The sequence below is a fragment of the Micromys minutus genome (genome assembly GCF_963924665.1).
Source record: "Micromys minutus genome assembly, chromosome: 2".
Taxonomy (NCBI): Eukaryota; Metazoa; Chordata; class Mammalia; order Rodentia; family Muridae; genus Micromys; species Micromys minutus.
In genome coordinates, this window is record NC_137971.1 from 57,614,312 (window position 1) to 57,636,127 (window position 21,816).

Consider the following 21,816-nt stretch of genomic DNA (forward strand, 5'->3'; position numbering starts at 1 on the left):
CACATTTGCCAAAAGCTCCAAGTTGATGGTAGAAATGACTGTGCTGGTGCAGGCAGAAGGCTGGATGTGGCCAAGGAGATGGAAGAACTTCCATGATGGCTTCTTGTCATCAAAATGCTATGGATACATGGAAGTGTGTGTGTGTGTGTGTGTGTGTGTGTGTGTGTGTGTGTGTGTGTGTGTGTAATATAGGGTACACTCAAGCAGTTCTCCATGTAGGTGCAGCTCTCCCCAGACAAAAACAAGTCTATTTTAAGTTCTTATACAGCAGGTGACAGGAGTCTCTCTGACTCAACTAGCTAGATCAGCACTTATAGCTGTGGTGGCCACAGCTCAGTTTCTGGTGATATAGGGGAAACAAAGCACTAGCTCTGTTCCTCCAGGAGGATCGGGTATCACCTAAGTCTTTCCAGAGAAAGTGGGTAGGCTTTTGGGAACAGGCTTGGTATATGTAGGACAGAGGTGTGGCCTTGAAGGAACCATGACAGATTTTGAGGTAGCATTTGAGAATGTGTACAGTCTAAACAATGTTGAACAACATGGTACCCTCCCTGGCTTCTCCGATGTGCCTTTCAGTGCAGACTTTGTTTGGGAGAAGCTTTCTCAAAAACATAGGAGCTAGTGTTGTACAGACCTGCATTTGGTGTGTACTGGAGAGCCTGAGCATCTAAGCCTTTTGTTCACTTTGTGGTATCACTTAATAATTCCTATGATAATCCCCTTGCAGGAATCATGTGAGACCAAGGAATTTTGAAAACACAAAAGTAGTTTAAAAGAAAAAAGGGGGTTAGTCAGAAATCCACTGAACTCCTTGCTGTGCACCAGCCCTAGAGGTTTACCTAGGTTAGGGAGGGTCTGCACTAGGCTAGGACTCATTTCCATCCTTATAGCACCTGCAGGATAACCTTTAAAACCAGCATTGGGAACCAGGGGTTTAAGACATATTTAGAAAGATGTCTGAAGAGGTCTCTCACCCTTTACATTGGCAGAGCTGAGTGAACCCTTAAGGACTGATCTGTGAAGTATCACAGATGCCAACACAGTAAGGCCCCATGGCATCCAAGGCAGAGCTGTGGGCCTTGTGGAAGCACCTCCATGTCTCAGGTGCTGCAGGGAAAGGGTTTTGTTCCACATTCCATATCCAGCAGCTATGCCCTTCAGGAGCACAATTGAATAGACCACTGCAAGCTGTTTGACCTTCAGTTCTTTAGCGTGTGACAGCACAAAAGAAGAGTCATAGCAACATGAGAGACACAGACTCTTCTTTGGAGCTCTCAGTAGTAGTTTGAGAATGAAATGGACTGTGATCTGACATATTCTCAGGGTTCAGAGAAGGGACATGTGAGCCATGGTGGTGAGAGGGGAGAGGTTCCTTACTTTCTGTTGGTGACTAACTTTCCCCAACTAATGCCAAACTCAGAGCAAAATCTTGAGCGTGAAAAGTCAAATTTGTACTTTGAAATTCTTGAAGCAACTTCAAAAAATGACACAAAATCAGTCAGAACCATAACAGGCAAATTGAAATGGGATACTTAAAAAGACAGAGAGGAGATACCCCCACATACAGCAAGAGCACAGAAGTATAAAGATTAAAAAACAGAACAAGCAGAAAACCAACAATGGCGTTATAATCTAGCAGTGACCGCCACAATATGAACATGAGAGTTTCCAAGAGATATTTATGAAAATATTCTTGTAGAACTAAATCTGAACTCCATATGAGAAACACTCAGTGTTGTCTGTCTGGACTGCCGTGATTAAGTGTCCATGATGGAGGCTCCTGAAAAGCAGCTATATTTCTCATGGGCTGTAAGTTCAGACCCAGGTTTGGAGTCTCAGAAGAGCTTTCTGGTTCATTTCAGCAGCTCTTTTTGAAAAGCATGAGTACTGATCATGGGAGCACTGCCATTGTGGCTTGATCACCTCCAGAAGCCTACTTACTAATAAATGACCTTAGAAGGATTCATTTTAGGGGTTTGAGGATCTTAGATACACCAAAGAGTTCATTTTGATTGATTGGTTGGTTGACTGATTTAGGCTGAAGCTCAGAGCCTTATGCATTTTACCAAGCCATATGGCCTACCCTGTTTTAAAGTTTTGTAAGAAACAGAATTCTGCCATGTTGTTTAAGCTGACCTAGAGCTGGCACCCTCCTGTCTTTATCTGCCAAGTAGCAGAAATCACAGGTATATTCCACCCACCTGCTCTTGGCTCATAGTGGCACTTTAAATGTTGTAAACTAGGAGACTTAACAGTAGAAGATGGCAAATCTAGAAAACACTACCAAATGAAAGCTGAAGTAGCTGTGTTCATGCAATAGAGACTCAAAATCAGCCAGGTTACAGAAGGAAATTGTGAATTGGGAAAGACCAGTGGTGTTCCTCAGTGTCTGTGTGCCAGATGGCAGAGCTTCACAAAGCAAACCACCAGCTGCAAGGGGAAGGGCAAGAGAAAGAGGTGCCAGTTAAGGGCATTCTGTCCCAGCAGCAAAATGAACTGTATTTTCAACTTTACAAGGAGTGCTCACCAAACAGGATGCTGTCCCAGCTCCCAGAAGAGCCCTTGACAAACTTTAAAGAGTTGAAGTCACATTTAGTAAGTTATCTGATCATTGTGGAGTTATACTGGGAATCAGTGTCAGAAAATTAACACACAAATTCCCAAACACTTTTTAACCAGCACATTCCTAAATAATCTATAGGTCGGGGAAAAACAACCTGAAAGGCATTGAGAAGCTTGTTGAACTAAACATAAGTAGAAATGCAAAACTTCAAAGTTACTGAGATAAGCCAAGTGTTGTAGTTGGTAATTTACATCTGTAATTCCAGCATTTGGGAAGCTGAGGCAAGAGAATTGCTATGAGTTTGAGGCCAGTCCTGGCTATGGAGTAAACTGGTATAAGAAAATGGGGGACAGGGGAAAGAAGAGAAAGAGAAAAAGAAAGAAAAGAATTTGTGGGATGTAACTACAGCAAGGTGGTGAAAGCAGTTTACAACACCAGGTGCACATTTTAGACAGACCTCAGACAGCAAGAGTAAAACCAACCTAAGTAAACATAAGAAAGGAAATCATAAAACAAGAGTAGAAGACACTCAAGTTGAGTTTTAGAAATTGTAAGGGAAAAATATGTGCTTGCTTGGAAAGAACAATAAAGTTGATAAGCCTTAGCAAAAGACATAAAGATAAGAGCAAAGGTAGAAATTATGAGCATAAGAATGTGCACCAGTTCCCTATGAATTTAACAGACATTACAAAGGTAGGAAACTGCAGGATCCTCTTCAAATGTTACACAGTTAGCATGAAATCACCTGTTCTTTGGAGAAGAAAAATTGAATGCTCATCCAGGAGAGGGAGTAAAAGTCCATATTAGAAAAGAAAAAAAATCAGCTACCGCTCTGTAAAGAACACAACTTTTGAAGTCTAGCAACAACATAAATTCTGCAAGATCAGCACACAGAAACAGTCAATGGTTTGTGTGCTAGCTGTGTGATTGAAAACCTAACTAATAAATCAGAACCACTTATAATAACTCCAAAGGCAACAAAATGTTTGGTTATAAACAGCATTCACGGGGCTTTTTCACAGACACCCAGGACGGAGAGTCAAAGACAGCACACAAACAGCTTCACTGTGTTCTTTGGATCGAAGACAACAGCTTAACATACAAATCTACACTGAGTGAACCTGTGGTTTAGTATGTTCTCAGTTAAAAACTCCATTAGAGCTATTAGCTACTAGACTTCTGTGTTTTGGAATTTACACGAAACGGGCAGCAGGAGTAGCCACAACAGTACAGCTTGAGGAGGCTCACAGTTTGAAGATATATTATTAAACATAGTGACAAGAAGTGTGGTGTTAGCCAGCTGTGAGACAGAAGTTAGTGGGTCAGAGCAGAATCCAAAAGGAAACCCAAAAGCATAATCCTTTGATTTCTGATGAAGTGGCCAGTGAAACTGAGTGTAGAAAAGGACTGTTTGGTTTTGTTTCCAAACAACTGTTTCTGTGAGGTGTAATATTACACAAAGGAAAGGAAAAGTACCTCAACTTTAAGGCTCCCACCTGATACAGAAATGGGAAAATACAACAGCTTTAGAGGCAGGAGGGGACCTTTGTGACCTAGTATTATGTTGGTGGACATTACACAAAAGGAGTGGCCCTCTGATGATCAGAACTCAGCCAACTGGACTTCATGATGAGTCAGAACTTCTTCTTTAAGAAAGACAACTGTGAGATGAAAGAACAAACACAAACTATGTGGAAACATCTGGGAGGCACCTGTTACACAAGAACTAGTATCCAGGACATGCAGAGAACTCTTAGTGCAACAGCATGCAAGCAGTGGCTTGACCAACAAGAACAGGGAAGGCCCAGTTGCTGCAGTGACAGCGTGGCAGTGAGACACTATAAAGATAACACAAATGGGGTTTTAAAGCAACACAAAGGCCACATTGGTACTGCAGAACACTAGGTGCTGAGGAACATGTCATACTGATGAGATACAGGTGGCAGAGCATATGGGATAACTTTGACGCGTTCTTATGAAATGATGTACAGACCTGCTGTGAACATAATCCTGTCCTTGGCTTTGCTTTAGAGACATGAAAACTTGTATTAACATAGAACTGTCCCCTTCCCATGGGGACAAATTTAACAGTATGGTCCACTATTGTCCCCATTTGGAAAGAATCACAGGCCCTAAACAGGAGTTTGAGGAGCATGCTGTGCCCTGAATTTAGAACACCAACATGATGTAACATCTCCACAGCATGCCCAGATACCAGAGGTTTGTGAGAGGCTCCTGTGGTTGCTTTATCCAAGATCTCCTAAGGAGATGCCTGAGGCGGCAGCACTAGCTCCTTTTGATAGAATACAGAGTGACTGTGATAGTGTACATGATTAAGACCCAGGAGCTCTATACATCTAGTATCTCTCCATCCCTGAGGCTGGTCTTCTCAGAACTGGCAATCACACAAGAACTGGCTACCTCATGCATAGGCTAAAGGGTTTGAGGTGGGCCTCTAGGGGTCAAGTCAATTGACTGCAGGCATCTACTATTCCCTATGGGAAGACTGTGGCTTCTAATTCTGGGAATAGAACACTGTCAAGGTTCTAGGTTGTGACTAGTGGCAGGCCACCTCCTAGACAGATAACCAATTAATTATAAAAGGCACAGATTTATTTAAAAGAAGTAAAATCTCCAGAAGTAGGCAGAGATAATGTGTCAAATTGGGCTACCTGTACATGAGGCCTTTGCTCTCCTCAGATGCTGTTCTGAGCACTTTGTCCCATTGGAACAGTTGTATATAGCTCACCACACCCAGCTGCTGCCGCCTTTGAGTTTGTGTTGTATGTGTGGGAGCCTACACTGGGGCGGGTATTTGGCAGGGTTGACACCCTGACCAAAGTCTCTGTCCCTACAGACAATACTACTGGTATGACGAGCGGGGGAAGAAGGTCAAGTGCACCGCCCCCCAGTATGTTGACTTTGTCATGAGCTCTGTGCAGAAGCTGGTAACTGATGAAGATGTGTTCCCCACAAAATACGGTATGTCTTTTGCAGCTTGCACCCAAATCCTTATGCAACACCAGCAAGTTCTTCAGCACTGGACTAGAGAGTCTCTGGGGTATGATTGCAAGTGGGGTCTAGAAGGGCTACAGTTTCATGTTTCTAGCTTCTGCTTGGCACAGGGAACCTGGGCTAAAGAGGGAGGAAGGTTCCCATGCAGAGTTCAACCCAGCTGGGGACAAATGCCCACCTATACTCTAAGGCCCACCACTTGGGTCCCTTTGGCCCTGCTACCAGCTCCGCACAATGAGGCCATCACAGTCTACCTTCTTGAGGCTGGTATTTCTAGACCAGTCAAGGTCCTGATGGGGGCAGAAAACTCATGCTGAACAGTAAAGGGGCCAGCACTGGCTTACAGGGATTCCCATGTACTTGTTACTGCTCCCCTACCTGCTCTACAGATACCCTGGGTGTCTGCTGGAGGAAGCACATGGAGCCTGAGTGCCTACCACATATTCTTTGCTGTGCAGGCGACCAGCATGGCTCAGCTAGCACCTGTTACTCTGGGCAGATGCCACTCTGGGGGACAGGTTGCTAGGAACTCTGGAGGAGTGGTAGCAATTGTGAGCTCTTGAGGCCCATCCAGAGAAGCCTAGTTGTAGGAGCCTGGCCTCCTTGCAGGTCTGTGACATGTGGCCTCCCCCTAGGCAGAGAATTCCCCAGCTCCTTCGAGTCTTTGGTGAAGAAGATCTGCAAGTATCTGTTTCATGTGTTGGGCCACATCTACTGGGCCCACTTCAAGGAGACCCTGGCCCTTGAGCTGCATGGACACTTGAACACACTGTACGTGCATTTCATCCTCTTTGCCAGAGAGTTCAACCTGCTTGACCCCAAAGAAACCGCTGTCATGGACGACCTCACTGAGGTGCTGTGCAACAGCCCGGGTAACAGTGGTGCCACTGGGGATGGGGCCAGCAGTGGAGCTTCTGGAGCACAGAACCACGTGAAGGAGAGATGAGTCTCCAGGGCCAGATGGGTGCACATGTGCAAAAAGACAACTATGTGTCTGTGTGTGCGCACACATGCCCGGGCGTGCTGGTGGCAAGGTCTGAGGGCCCCGGGCTGCTCAGAGTGTGGGCTCCATGGATGCCGCTGGAGTCAAGGCGTGTTTCCTGACTTCCCTGTTGGATGGATGAGTGCTGTTTGTAGTGAAGAGCCTTTGGAGTCATTCATTCATTCAACAAACATTTATTGGACTGATGTTTTGATTTTTCTTCTGTGGGGTTTTTCTTTCTTGGGTCTTCCATGTGGCTCTTGCCCTCCCCTCCCCCATGGCGGGGGGTTGGGGGAAGCTCTGTGGCTTCGAAAGGAGCACCTTGTGAAAGGTGTCTCCCCCTTATGGGGTTTGCCCTGCAGATCTGAAGTTCTGCTGTGCTTTGGGGCTGGGCTTTTACAGAGGCCTGCCCTGCAGCTTTCCTCCCTAGCTCTTGCCTGGATCTTGGCTCAGAGTTCCTGGGGTAGAGAAGGCCTACCTGGGGTGACCCAGGAAGGCCCACACCTGCTGCTTGCTCCTATTACCCCTTCTTGCTGCCTCCTAACTGCCCCAAGGAGGCCCCATTTGTGTGTAGGGGACAGGGCAGCCCAGGACCTGGCTGAGGCCCTGTATGGAGACAGGGCTGTCAGTGAAAGGCAGAATCTGCTTTAGTTCATCTGTTCAGACATAATAAAAAGAATTCTCTCAGGTCAGAGCCTGTGTCTTCTCAGCCTGCTGTTTCATATTGTTCTGAGTCTTCCCTGAGGTTCCTGGGTAGGGAAGGGTGCAAGCACCTTAACCTTGTCCTCACTGGCTCTACCTTCTTGAGCAAAGATGGAGGTCTTCAGGCCTGTAGAATTGGCTCAACTTTGGGAGTCTAGGAGCAGGCAACCTGTTGCCTAAGTGGAAATGGGATCTAAGCCCAAGCCTGGAGTTGGCCTGGTGCCCCAGTGGGGGAAGAATGGAGCCAGGCATGGTAATGGCTTGGTCTTCAGACAGCAAACTCAAATCTTTGGATCTTGGCAACATGCTTGCTGTGCCTACCAACTGGCACCAAAAGCTCTGATGGTTGATTCCTGGGATGCTCAGAGACCCCCTGATATGTTTACTTTAAATTATGAGACCCTTCTAGGATTTGGTGTTTGCCTGGCCTTCTGTCTTAGCCTGTGCAATGCATTTGTGGCTACTGACATACACACACACACACACACACCTTTTACTTACTGTACCATCAGATGCCTCTGGGAGGCTGAACTTGGCCTGGAGGCTCTTCTGGTAACATCTGGACCAACCTCACCTGTCTTGTGACATTCTCAGTGGCCATTTCCCCCTGTCTGATTTACCAAAAAAAAAAAAAAAATCCATGGAACATGGAATCTTAGCCTGGGCCTACTCCTCCATAGGAGTCCTTCTGAAACGGAGGCAGGAAGATTATGAGTTTGAGGCCAGCCTAGGGCTGCACAGAGAGCTCTTGTCAAACAACCAACCAAAAAAAGCCAACTCCCTGTACCAACTCCAAGCTTTTTGTCTCAGTTCTTGGGACTGGAACCCACCAGACTGCCTGAGCATCTTCCCACATCTCTGGTTTCAACATTGACCCCTTAAGTAGAAGCCAGTGGAACTGTATGTCTGGGACATAGGATCCTGTGGCAGGACCTCAGCTGGCTATGTGTCAATGTGGAGTCCTGGGGGTAAGGGATGGCAGGAACAAAGTGATAGTTGTGTAGCAAAGGGATAGCTTGGCTCAGTGCTACTGCCTTCTGAGCTCCCAAGTAAAGGGAGAGCTGGATTCTAGGCAGAACCCCTCAGGGAACAGCTACCATAGTCCTGACCACCTAGCGGAGGGGAGGATACCCAGTACGGAGGCCATGGCTAGCTGCTGGGAAGATGAGTTTCTAGCTGGAGCTCCTGTGTGGATCCTGAGACAGTCTAAGTGAAGTGGTATGTCTCCACCTCTCTTTGGTGGTCAGGAGAGCTGCTGCTGCTGCATCTGATATGTTTGGTCTCATAAGAAGAAGTGACCACATGATAGTGTCAGAGCTTTTGGAAAGTGCCAAGGTATATGTGGTAGTTGTGCATGCCCTCCCCCACATGGATGGCTCCCTACTGCTTCCTTGTCCCTTCCTTGACGATCTTGTCTCCGTCTTCCACATGGAGTAGGTCCATGAAGAGCTATAGATCATCAGGGAGCTAACACTTAATGACTGGGGAGTACTCAGGCCGTGTGACTGACAAAAGTTTTGCTGTCAGGAAAACGTGCTCCAGAGATAGAGACCAGATGAACCTATGCAGTTCTTTGGACCTCAGCAAGGCAGAAAGGCTAGCCTGGACTATTCAGCAGTTACTGACACCTTATGTTAGTCCTCTCACTAAAAGATAAAAGTAGAGCACAGATTATGTGTGAAGGACTTGTAGACAAGGCTTTTTTGTCTTAGGGACTGAATCCTGTGAGAGACACAGAAGTCGGATAGGACTCTTGAGAACAGTGCATCTCACCAGAAGCCCTGAGATGGGATGAAACAGCATCTGTTGAGCCAGGGAGGTTTCAGGTAGAAAGCTAACTAGAGCAGTAGTGAATGCTATTTTTTCTACAAACAGGACACAGGGCTAGATCTCTGAGGCGTAGAGTATGCCTGCCACTGGCTTCCTGTTTGTCCTGTAGCTGGAAGCCTATGATCTTGTCTAGCTCTTTGGCCTATCAGAGTAGAAAGAGCACTCCTAGGATGGATCACACCTAACACCCTCCTTTGACTTGTAGAATGCAATTTGAGGCTTCTGAGCTAACAAGGTGAGGTATAGGGCCTGGCTTCATACTATGCTGTGTTGAGGCTTTGGGATGTGTTGAGTATTTTACCTATGGGATGGAAGTTTAAGTGGGGTCCATGGGCAGACTGAGACTATGCCTCTCATATCAAAGCTCTGGTCCTCACCCTGGAACCTGTTAATGTTATTTAGCACTGACAGGACATAGAGTTACAGATGGGATGAAGGTTGTAATAACTGATATGGACATGGAGGTGACCCAGGCCCTTAGTGAGCAACAGTGGGAGGGGCAGCAGCCAGTAGAACTAGAAACAACACAGTGACTCAACCTGGAGCTTCCGTTTGGAAGGCTGAGGCAAAGCTATGAGCAAAGGGTAGACTGACCTCAGGAACCTTAGCAGCTCCAGGATGGCTCTACACCCCTGGTGACCACAATCATCCTCTGCTTTTTTTTTTTTTTTTTTTTTTTTTTTTTTTTTTTTTTTTTTTTTGTAAATTACACTAGGAGACTTGGGCTAGTGGGTAGTGGTGTCAGTGGAGGGTGGGCATTGAGCCTCAGGAGAATGGGTCATTTGTCAAGGAGCCATCCATCCAGACTGGCTATCCATAGTGAGCCAGAATTAAGGTATTGATTGGGGTGTACAGCAGCCAACTTTGTAGCTGACCTGAAAGGTTTTGAGACCCCCTATCCTTCAAAGAATTGTGCCATTCTGTTCTCAGAAGGTAACATGAAGCCTGGGATGGCTCACCAGGATAGAGGTTGGGTTTTTCAGCATCTCCTGTGGGTACCAGGCTGTGCTTTACCACCCAGGGTAGGAAAGATCCATTAGAGTATCCCTCTGTTGCTGCCTACACACTGCTAGGCCAATCAGGTTTAGCTCCTAGCCTCTAGAGGATTTTTATTTTTTAGTAGTTCTCATTTTAATTGCATTAGACTAATGTGCAGGCCACTAGGTTTAATAATCAGTGTGAACTGCACAAGGCATATCTGGTACATCATTTCTTCCTGTTTATTTTTTGTATGAATAATAAGCTAAGATTTCTTTGATTTATGTACAATCAAAACAGCCTAGTGTCAGGAATGAGATTGTGGGTGGATCCTTTCTCAGCCCTGGGGGTGCAGTCGTGTGCAGGTGGGAAGCTGTTGGGTCTGTGAAGTAAACTGGTCTCCTTAGTGTTCACTAAGCTTGACTGTAGATTAAACAGCCAGTGGGCCAGCTGGAGGAAGATTGGGTGGGAGTGGGTGGGTTGCTGCTCAGCAAAGCAGATTTAAGACTACAGGAAGGTATCTTAGCATCCTGATACCCCAGACCCAGATAATCAGACACCTTTGGATCAGATCCTTATCTAAACCTGTGTTTTGAGCTACAGTTAACTGAAAAGCCGCAATAGGAATTTAGTCCCTTGTCTACACTAAGTGCCTTTTGGGTATCCCATTTCTTGGAGGGACCAGTGACATTCAGAATTTAGCAAAGGGTGACCCTAGTTCATTGCTTCTTATTTTGAGCTTGAGTCTGCAGAGCTACCCCCTGCTTAGCTTACAACAAACCTAGGCCAAAAAAAAAAAAAAAAAAAAAAAAAAAGCTCTTAGGCTTCTCTGACAAGATTGTGTGTTACCCAGGCCTTAGCTTTAGGGCAGGACTGCATTTGGGACCACTCTACTCCCAAGAGATACATGATACATGGTAGTATCAGAGAGCACCTGGCTGCCCCAACAGGATAGAAGACATCAGGCATCTACTATGTAGAGGCTAGGGGTGCTGTGAACTCCCACAGTGCAAGGCAGTAGCCTTCATAAAGAATCATCAGCCTTGAATTGTCACGTGCTATCTAGTAGAGAGCACTGGCACCAAGCAGTGTGGCACCTTTGCCAAACACACAGCTTCACGAACTGAGCACTTTGATGAGACTCCTAAGGATTGTCCAACCTCAGACTCTTGGGCATTCAAGACATGATACTAGACATGAGCTCAATGTAATAGCAGAGAGGTGGTGATAAAGCCAGGGCAGCTCTGGCTAATCACAGGTAGTGTGGTCATGGACTCTTCTCCCAGAGAAAGTCTAAGTGCTAGGTGACTCCAATATTTGGGGTGATGGAAGTGCCATGAGGAAAATAGCACACTCTCATTCCTATCTTATCCAGTGAAGCTTAAAGCTTTCTGCCAGCCAGCCAGTATCTCTATACATAGAGTGCTCTTTCCCTAGCCCTGTTCTCAACTAGAAGCCCACCCCTGGTGAAAGACAGCCTAGAGAAACACCCAGCTTGAATAACTGACCCTAACACATGGATCTTCATCCAGGGTAGACCTTAGCACAGCCCAGATAGGTACAGTTGGTGACAAGAGTCACTTCTGAACATCCTGTGCCATTTCCCATACCCACCCAGCCCGGATGGAAACCTTGCATCATGTGTCTTTACCGAAGGAATTTATTGTTCCAGAACTGAAGTTGCTCACAGTTATTTGACAGGGGTTACACCAGATGGGGCTTGTCCATTTTTGTGATGTCTGCGAATCCGCATATGTCCAAAGTACAAAAGAGGAAGGCTAACGAGAGGTATTGCTTTCAGTATCCTGACACCGTAGATATGCCCCTTCCCACTTGTACTGCGTGGCTTTGCTGTTGTTACAGGTGTTTGATTTTGTTCTATGTATAGAAATCCCAGCCTGTGGTGGTTGAATGTAATAGAAGCATTAAAATCTGTACATGAGGGGAAGAGCAAAGGCATGCATGAAACCTGCCCCCAGCCCCTCCTGCTGCTATGCTGGGCACCTTGGGCCAGCTGGGAGGGACTGGCTCAGCCAGACAGAACGGAACACAGACAAAAGCTGAAGATGAGGGAAGTGAGGTGGGCTTTGGTGGGCAGCAGGCAGTGATGTGGGCCCCTTGCCCTTGCCACCTCCAAGAGGAACCCACTGCAGAGCACTCTGCTAACTCCATTTCTGGCTTTGATTTTTTTTTTTAAACTTTTATTTTAATTAAAAAAAAAAAAAAAACCAACTGGAGGTACCATTGCCATCCTTTGTGTGAGTAGGGTACCAGCTCAGGGCCTTCTACACTTTCTCAATCAGACACCAAACCAAGATCACCCTCAGCCTGGTGCAGCAGAGAAGTACTGGGCAGTACTTCTGGGCAGCAGGCACAGCTGGCCAGTGCAGGTTGATGCCCTGTACCCTGAGCCCTCGTGTGGAACTGGAGCTGCTGCTAAGTAGTAATAAAACAACCCGGGACAGAGCTAACCACATCGTTCTTTAAATATATATATATATGTATATATATGTATATGTGTATAGAAATAGCCAAGAGCAAGGAGCCGAAACACAAACTCTAGCTCTGCCCCAGCAGCCCCACCCGACACCCTTTTCCAAAAACAACCAAGAAAAGAAAGTTTATAAAAATATCTTGCAGGAATTCTTTTAAAGTTTACAGTAGCTTGCCAGTGCTGCATCCACTGGCTGGCTCCCCACTGTCCCCAGCCCCACAACAGCTCTGTCCTCAGAGGGAACTTGGGCTCTAGACCCACCCTGCCCAAGTCAGAACAGACAGACAGATGGCAGGAGGGTGCTGCTGCTACTCCCCCTTCCCTGAACAGAGAACAGAGACATAAAGAAACTCAATAAATTAAAAGAGCAAATAAATAATACTGGTCTCAGCCCAGCCCCCTGGCATTTTGGAGCACCCAGGTCTTTTATCTCCACTTCAGCCCATGAGAACCATCACAGCTGGAGCTCTGCAGCCTGGCAAGGTGGAGCAATGGATGCAGATGAGAAGAGGTGGCCCTGGTGAGGCCAACGTGTGGAAAAGGCGAGGTGAATGGCCCAGGAGGCCTCCAAATGCGTCGTGGAGGACAATCCATTCCCACTGCTTCACCCACCATGGTCCCCTACCCTGGAAGATGGTGGTCAGGTTGTCCCTGCTGAAGATCTGGTCACTGGGAATCCAGGGTGGCTGGGCTAGAAGAGGAATCCCCTGGGAGGCAGGCCCTCCTCCCTTGGGCCATGCGGAGCTGCCAGGGACCAGGCAGAGGTGGTGGACAGTGGGCTAGCCTCTCTGCCCAGCAGCAGCAGCAGCAGCAGCAGCAGCAGCAGCAGCAGCAGGAGGGTGGTCCGCAGCAGCTGCCTTCGGTCAGCCAGTGTCCACACGCAGCACAGAGGATGGCCTCGTGGAGGTGACATGTTAACTTTTCGGGATAATTCCTGGTATCAGAGCGGAAACAAGCGATGCTGTCAGAGACCGCAAGAGAGAAAAAGAGAGCAAGCCCAGCAGCCCAGCCTGCGGGCCGCACCCTGGCCACTCTCCTTTCCTCCCAGGCTTGAGACAAGGTCTGGGCAGGCAGGTGGGGCCTGGTCCACACAGGGCGGCAGAAGGCCACAGTCAGTGCTGTGTTGTGCTGTGCTGTGCTGTGCTGGGGAGGGACTAGTGTCTAAGGCTGCTCACGGCGGGCGGCGGGCGGCCCCATCTTGGCCATGTCCTTGCCCATCGGGTACTCGGTGTCCCCTCCAGGGCCAGCGGCCGCGGAGTCACCCAGGGGGCCGTGGGCACTCCGCTTGGCGGGTGTGCTGAGGGCCTGGGCCGCCTGCCCGTTCTTCTCGTCTGAAAAAAGTTGTTTAATTACGTCAAAGAAGTTACTCAATGGGGTGCCTGGGTACACAGAACAGAAGACAAAAAGAGAGAAAAGAAAAAAAGGGGGGCAAGGGGAGAGAGGGAGAAAAGGAGAGAAAGAACAAAGAAATGAACAAAGGAGCCTTGACAAGAGAAAGAAAAACCCAACGAGATGAAGTCAGATGGGATGGCAGAGCAAGGACAGGCAGGTAGCAAGCAGGGTGGGCAGGCGGCCAGTGGGGTCCCTAGTGCCAGGGGCAATGCAGTGGTAGGGGCAGTTGCTGTGGGATAGACCCTCAGACTTCCATATCCCCAAAGTGGCATGGAGCCTGAGGGCTGCTTCTGAGAACTGAGGCCCAGGACAGGCAGTGAGATCCCTCCCTCACCCAATGTGGCACCGAAAGTCCTGGGCCTCCCTTTCCAAGTGTCAGGGTCACATGAGCTGGCCAATGCTAGGTGTAGAAAGCAATAGAAAGATCAGGCCTGAGTTGGACCCTGGGGTTGTCTGCTGCTTTATGGGTAATGCTTGCTCTTGGAAAGGGTGGCCAGAGCCAGTGACCAGCAGCATACAGGGAGACCCCTGCCCTGGCTAGTACAGACAGTTTAGCAGCAGATACACAGGATTAATGGTGGGTGGGCAGGCAGGGAGCTGGGAACAGGCAACCACAGCTAGATTTTTAGTCCTGGGGGTGGGGCAGAAGTAATGGGTAACCCTCCACCCTCCTGGGCCTGTGCTTACAATACAGCTGGTCGAAATACTTCAATTCCATCCCCTCACTTTACCTCATTCTAAGCCCAGTGCTGCATACCTCTCCTCTTCTGACTAGCATGGTTTGTGGACAGGTGTGCACTACCTCCAGGGCAGTGCTACATATAGGACCTTTATTGGCCTCAAGCACAAGACCTTTTTCTGCTCTTAAGAGTTTAAGTCCCTTTATCTAGCTTGATTGTAGAAATGGTGAGCAAGAAGTGAGTGGTTAAGACGACTCTAGGCAGAAGATGGAGCCCAGGGGTGGTGGGTGGTCCAATGCCTGTGCATACACAGGGGACCCAGAACAGCCCAGGGACAGTGGGATTGCACTGGTCAGGCTGTGGGGGCACACAGTGGAGGTTGCAGGCTAGGGGCCAAGTGAGCATGAGGAGTTCTTACCACATTTGGAAAGCCGCCCCGTCATCACTTCCATACAGTTAGTGGTGTCTGGAGCACAGAATGGAAAGAGGGAGGGAAAGAGTGAACAGGCTGCCCACCTGCTACCTGGGGCTAGCTGGCAACCTGTAGCCAGCCAGGCTGGGAAGGGGGCAGGGTCTGAGGGCTGGATCCAGGAGTGGACAGAGCCCAGAGGGGTTGGAGCTCATAGAGGAGAAGGGATAGGAGTAGGCAGCGCCCAAGGATATTAACTGGCTGGAAAAGAGGAAGGAGCTGAGCCTGTAGAGACGAGGTGATGGTACAGGCAGGTCCTGGGAAGTGTAGAGTTTGGAAGGGCAGAGCGGAGAGGTAGGGTCTAGGTCAGAAGAAGCCCATGACTACAGCTGGGTGGGAGCAAGGCAGATAGTGAATGGTCACCCTCCAGTAGCCAAAGCCAGAAGACTGGATTTGACCTTTCTTCATGGTGGGCCTGTCTTCCCCGGCCTGGATAACCTCTTGCTTTGGCATGATGTAACAGGCCAGCTATGTCGTGCCTGTACCTCATTACCCACTGGCTTTCATACACCTGTCTCTCCTGCTATGCTAGGCCTGCTTCAGTCAGGTGACCTGATGGGACATGTCCAGTGGGCCTACTCTTTGGAGGTTCCCAATCTCCCTAAATAGGATTCCTGTATAGATGGCCTCCAGGTATCCTGGAGGTCCACACTTCTGCCTACCTCCAGCATGGTCTTTGGAACCAGGCTCATTGGACAAGAGCCCAGGACTCAGGGACACAATAAGAGGGCATCGGGAGACAGGTTGAGATCCAAGAATGGGTGAAGGGTAGGCTCCAGCACTGACAGGGTTGACTGAGTAGAATACACCCACCATGTTCCCTGCAACATTTGGGACATGGCACTGGGTCGAGGTATGATAGACCATGTCATAGGATAGGGCATGGAGAGCTGTCCGATATTCAGGAGTACAGGAGGGCTGCAGTATCTGATGGGTCACCATGAGCAGAACCCCAGCAGTGTGCTAGAGACCCTTGGTTTTACTTGGCCTGCCTCTGCCTGTCATTCCTTGTCCTCAGTTTTACACTACTACTGCTGTTCCCCAGCCTGTTTTTCTCTTTCCAAAAGGGAGGCTTAAAGCCCGAGAAAGACAAGGTTGACTTAAACAATGCCCCCTAGGGGCACCTGGGCCTACTTGCTTTCTTTCTTCCAAGAAGAGTGGGTAGCTGAATGAGTCCAGGGCTGCTGAGGGCTCCAGCCCCACCTGCCAGGGGACGATGAGGCCCATAGTGGGAGTACATCTACAGGCAATGAAATGAGGATGGAATGGGATGAGGAACAGGTGGAAAGGACCTACATACACACAAGAAGTGACCCTAATAGCCCCAGCTGTGGAGACAGTAAGTTGGGAATAGGGCTCAGAGAAGCTGGTCCTGAGCCACATCCCATCTCTTCTAGACTTCTAAGCAGTCCCATGCCATATACCATCAGCCTGTCCCATTGCTATATAGACTATACCCTAGCTATTCATACTCTGACATAAGGGTCCCAGGTGTGTGCCTATGCATAGGGCCAGGCACACAGATACTGCTTCCTCCCATAAATACCAGCAGCCTAGTGGCCTTTCTTGAGCACCATACTGGAACTAGTGCCTCAGAGCCCATCCTGCTTAAGGCAGAGCTTTGGTGGTCATTGGCATTGAAAAAGGGAGCCCCAGCCCTTGGAGTGTGCTACAAGGGGAGCCCCAAGGTTCAGAGCCTTGGGTCCTACTCCCAGAGCCTACTCAGGCTGCCCTCATATCTAGCTGCCTAGGTGCTGACCCTATAGGCCTGCCTGCAGCCAGGCCAGATGAGTGGGCACAGGGTGCCCCTCTTAGGACAAGCCTGGCTCTTGCAGGAGGCCCTGCCCGCAGTCCCTCCCCTCCCCGGCAGCAGGCCGGACACCTTACCTGCCAGCGTCAGAGGCTACTCTCGTAGCTGGTGGCCACCTTCTGGCCCTTAAGCCCAGCACCCCAGCTTAGTCCTGGCGCTGGCGGGGGTGGTTCTACGGTGGACAAGAGGCGCCTTTCAGTGTGATGCAGCCCACCATGCCCGGGGAGGGGCCCTGCTCCCTGAGGGGTGCAGCACTGCTCAGGGCAGGGAGGTGGGCATCCGTCAGAGTAGGAGGCCATGTCACTTTTCATACCTCCCATCCAAACAGCACTAGCCACAGGCACTGTGCTGAGCCCCCGCCTCACCTGACAGGTGCTGGGCTGATGGCTGGTCATGGGTGCTCAGCAGCTGGGCCTGGATGGTCTCCACCACCCTCTTGAAACGGCGACTGGGGCCTAGGGGAAGACTGGCTGTCAGGACACTAGAAGCATCAGTGAGAGTGAAACACAGCCACCAAGTCTGTGGCTTACCTGAGAGTAAAGTGAATGTGACTGAGTAGATGCCATTCTCCTTCTGGGCCTCTCCACCCTCAGTGTAGGTGATGTCCACCTGGAACTTGACTGGCTTCTGGAACACTGCTGGGCCCCCTGTCGCCTTGTATTCAGCCCTGAAGCTTGTCTGGGAGATAACGCTGTGGCTGAGGCTAGGGATCTGCAGTGTATACAGGTTGGATGTGATAACAGCCTACCAGAAGGCCCCACTAGCCCACTCCTGACCTTCTGCAGATGTGGCATCAGAAGTTCCCGCACTATGTGGGCACCAAACACAAAACCAGCCCTCCTAACCATCTCCAGTCTTGAGAACCAAGCATTTGGCAGAAAAACCCACTTCAGAGCCCCCTCACTCAGCCACCCAGGGTGCACACTAGAAGGACCTTAAACTGGAAGGGGCTAGATGACCTTACAACCCCGAGTCAGGGGCAGGGATGAAGGAGCATCACAGCAGTGACCAGGGAAGCTATGAGGTGTGTGAATTCACAGCACTGAACTCTGGTCACATTGACGTGACAGTAGCAAGAACAAAATGAAAGATAGGGTCACCCCAGCTTACAGGACTAGCCACCGTGGGGAAGTAGATGGGAGCCCCAGGCTGATCTGGTAACCCAGGGTCCTTGTAAAGGGATGTGGATTTGATGGGGGTAAGGACACAGGCTCACATCAAAGAGTAGGAGTGCTAAGGAAACACAACAGGCCCAGAATCTGGCCAATCTTAAATACTGTCACTTTATCAGAAATGGCCTTCCCTGGCCTGAAGCTTCTAGCATACATTCTCAAGCTGTCCCCACGGCACCAGGGAAATCCTTCAGTTAGGTAACTTGAAGGACTCCAGGACAGAATGTCTAATGAGGCAACGGTACCCTAGAGCCTAGAGCAAGTACCTTCAAATAAACAAATACTCATGAGAGATGACTCCCCTTGGCCACAAGTCAGCAGACTGAGGACCTGGTGTGGGAGGTACACACTAAAGAAAGCCTCAAAGAGGCCTGGCCCAGATAAGGCAGCCCTACATGGGAGTCACGAGGGACAGGGTCAATTCTGAGAGTACTCTGGGAGTTCATATGCTGGCTGGAAAGTCTCATCTCCAGTCTTTCTGTACCTTTCTACTTGTCACAACCTAGAGATGCCTCCATGTTCTGAGAATATCAGCCTCTCCAGGCAAGCTGGGGGCTACAGGAAGTCACAGACTTCAAATAAAGAAATAGCCTGGGAAATAAGGTACTGGGCTTCTAGATATTGAGTGGGTGTTAGAACCCTCAGGGTCATAGCCTCTTCTTGATGCATGTGGTCTCCTTTATTTCACCCTCAGTCATGGGGAGGTTTCACCTGGAGACTAGCACACCCCAGCCATAGACAGCTCCCCACTCCCAGAGGTGCTGTGCATCTCCCAGCAGGATAAAGGCCTAGGGAGACAGGGGTAGTCCAGGCAGAAGAACAAAAGGTTAGGTGTACATTGTTTGTGTAAATGAGAGGTCCTATAATCTGCCTGGAGGCTGGGCCCATGGATTTGGGTGTCCACCTGTCTCTGCCATGGCCTCACCGACAGGAAGGCATGAACGATGTCAGCCTTGATGGAGCTCAGAGGCTTGTCCTTGATCACCACAAAGATCTGCTCCTCCTTCTCCAGGTTGATGAAGTTCCCGAACCATGATTTCTTGGCCAGCCTAGGCAGAGCAGAGGCTGTCATGATGGGGATGTGATGCCTGGTCCACTTCTGTAACCTTCATAGGGGCTGGGTCCATCGAGCCCTTACTACAGAGCAGTGTTCCTCACATCCCAGACCGGCTATGTGGCCCTTATGCTAACCTGACCACACCTACTCCCCTAACTCCACAATTCAGCCTTAAGGGTGGTCCCCAACTCTAAAGTTACCCCACAAACAAGATAAAACCTAACCAAATACCTCTTACTATAATTATAAACCAAAAGACTTAACCCTAACCAAACTTCTCTAACCATAACCTCTACCCTTACCCTAACACTCATAACCTAGACCTATACCCCTAGCCTGAATCCCATGTCACTAACATATATGTCATTAACCATACCCCCCTATCTTTAACATGAACCCTTTGTCCCAACCTTCACCCTACAGCCCTTATCCCAATCTTATCCTTAACAATAAATTTCACCCCAACACACACAACTGTAAGTCCTTGACTCTCACTGGATGTCTGAGTGCCACTTTCTTGACATTTCACTGTACAGGACAGGGGACAGGTCAGAGTGTCTAAGTCTTAGCCTCTATTTGGGTCCCTACATTCTGAGAAGCTCACTCTACCTACACCTTCCTGTAAGAAATGTTCCCAGACTACTGGAAGCTGGAGCAGGCTAAAGAGTCTGGTGGGGGCTCTCTGATATCAAGTAGATTGTATGGCTCTACACCTCAGCTAGTAAGATCCCAGGCAGACCCTCAGGTTCAGCCACTCTCATCCAGTTCTGGCACATATTACCCACCCAACTACAGGACTAGTTATCTTCCCATGATAGCTTGACAACTGGCAACTGGAAGAGATTCTTTCCTGGCCCTAGAGACCACAGTGATCTAGAATGCCCAGTGAAGTCATTGCTATCTGTCTGTTCAGAGACCCTGGGAAGGTTAAGCTGCAGGTTGTCACATGGCAGCTCCCAGTTAACATGGCCAGGCAGACTTCCAGCTGCCTGGTGTAAGTACAGTGGGGCCACAGCCAGCCCCTCAGTCAGATACATTTCTGAATCAGGGACTCAGGCTAGAAACTGAGGGAAGTGACAGCAGCAGCCACACTGGTGTTCAGGGATAGGGTTAGCATGTGGCCAGTGTGAATGAGAGTCTCTATGCTGGGTAGCACTAAGCCACTGTTAATTTAGGTTGTATGAAGGGTTTCCTGGTTGTGACTTCCCCTTTCTTGTTCATTTCTTGGATGGTTCTTTGGCCTCTGTGGCAGACACAGACCATCAGCCCTTCTGTGCTCCTGTTGTCAGCTCTGCCCAGTCCTGTGTACAAGCCCCTGGTGTACCCTTGTCCCACCTGTACCCAAGACCCATGCCTGGACCTGGAGACCAGCAATGTTCAGGATATTTCGAAGCAGACAAGTGGTTCTAGAAAACAGAGTTTCTGGCTGAAAAATCACAGGTGCAAACAGTCATACATTTCTGAAAGAAGCTGCATGATCAGATTGTGTGGCACAGGGTGACACAGCCCATGATAGAGCTCTAGTATCCATAGTGCTGGGCCCTAGTACTAGTCTTCTTGGTGTGGGCCATAAAGGTGCATGAGAAGAGCCTAGGTCAGTAGACAAAAAATGTTCAGCTTAGTGGGCCCCAGTTAACCAGCTGAAGGCACTAGAAAGAAAAGTAGCGGGGGGGGGGGGTCAACTCTATAGACTGCTATAGCTCCCATGGCTTCTGGCTAGCTGACCTGACATAATAGACAACCGGGCGAGCCAGTTCCCGAGATACCTTTCCTTTCCTGGTCATGGTTCTGTGGAGGCTATGACCAGTGAGGGATGAAAGATGAGGGTGCAAAACTTTCCTGGGCCAGAATGCAGGGCTTGGGGGTAGGGGGATAAAGCCTGTAAGGAGATCAAGGAGGAAGGAGGTGGTGGAAGCCAAGGGCTTTTCTCAAGCTACCATTACAAACGTTCTACTTTTCTTTAAGAAAAAAAAGTATTAATAAATAGATCTTCAAAAACCTTTTATCAGAGCAACATAAAGGCCTAACCTATTCAAAAATAATCATGTGCCCCCAGAACCTCAGGGCAGTTACGGTGAGCTTAGGCCCCTGACCTCTACTTGGACAAAAAGCACAGCAAGTACCTCTACTACTTTCAGTTGCTAGCACAGAGCAAGCAAGTACCCACAGGTCCTCAGCTGTGTTGCCTTTCTTCTTGTCTGGTCACTGAATGTGGCTGCCCAGCTACAATGATGGTCATTGCCAGTACATTCCCCTACCCCAGACCCCATTCATATGACATTTTCCTACTTTCACACCAGTAGCTACCAAGGAAGTAAATACTGAGAGGCCACTGTGAAAGATACTGAGAAGCCACACTGTACAGGTACTTGGCATCTGTAGGGTGGGTACACTGGGCCCACCTACATTCCCATCCCTCCAGCTGAAGGCTAGAGGGATTCTCTCTTCTGCCAGTAACCCTGGTGCTTTCTCTGGACCCTATATCTTGTAGCTGTCCCTCCTCAGCACAGCCCCATTTCTCCTCGTGTCCAAACACCCCCTGTGATCCCTTAAACTCCTGGGAAGCCCAGAGCACACCTACTTGTCCCCAGCCAACTCCAGAGTCCTCTGAGCAGCGTTAGGACATGCCCTACCCCTAGCATTTCTCATGTAGACAGGATCTGAAGTTCATA

At 49.0% G+C, this 21,816-nt stretch overlaps 2 protein-coding genes across 12 annotated transcripts in view; one reads left to right on the forward strand and one right to left on the reverse strand.

Annotated features, from left to right (window-relative positions):
* Window positions 1–7,247, forward strand: part of MOB2 (MOB kinase activator 2) — a 53,573-nt gene extending 46,326 nt beyond the window's left edge. For 10 of the 11 annotated variants that reach the window (XM_080911465.1, XM_080911457.1, XM_080911464.1 and 7 more), the window contains 2 exons: window positions 5,421–5,545; window positions 6,214–7,247. In XM_080911465.1, the coding sequence (XP_080767591.1) occupies window positions 5,421–5,545; window positions 6,214–6,524 (436 nt within the window). In that variant the 3' untranslated portion in view covers window positions 6,525–7,247. The remainder of the gene's footprint in view (window positions 1–5,420; window positions 5,546–6,213) is intronic. The other variant, XM_080911459.1, reaches the window with a different exon arrangement.
* Window positions 7,248–13,725: 6,478 nt separating this feature from the next.
* BRSK2 (BR serine/threonine kinase 2) overlaps window positions 13,726–21,816 on the reverse strand; it is a gene marked incomplete at both ends in the record, with an annotated part of 49,832 nt that continues 41,741 nt past the window's right edge. The window contains 5 exons of the mRNA XM_080912969.1: window positions 13,726–13,895; window positions 15,055–15,102; window positions 17,281–17,370; window positions 17,446–17,626; window positions 19,013–19,136. Coding sequence (XP_080769095.1) covers window positions 13,726–13,895; window positions 15,055–15,102; window positions 17,281–17,370; window positions 17,446–17,626; window positions 19,013–19,136 — 613 coding nt within the window. The remainder of the gene's footprint in view (window positions 13,896–15,054; window positions 15,103–17,280; window positions 17,371–17,445; window positions 17,627–19,012; window positions 19,137–21,816) is intronic.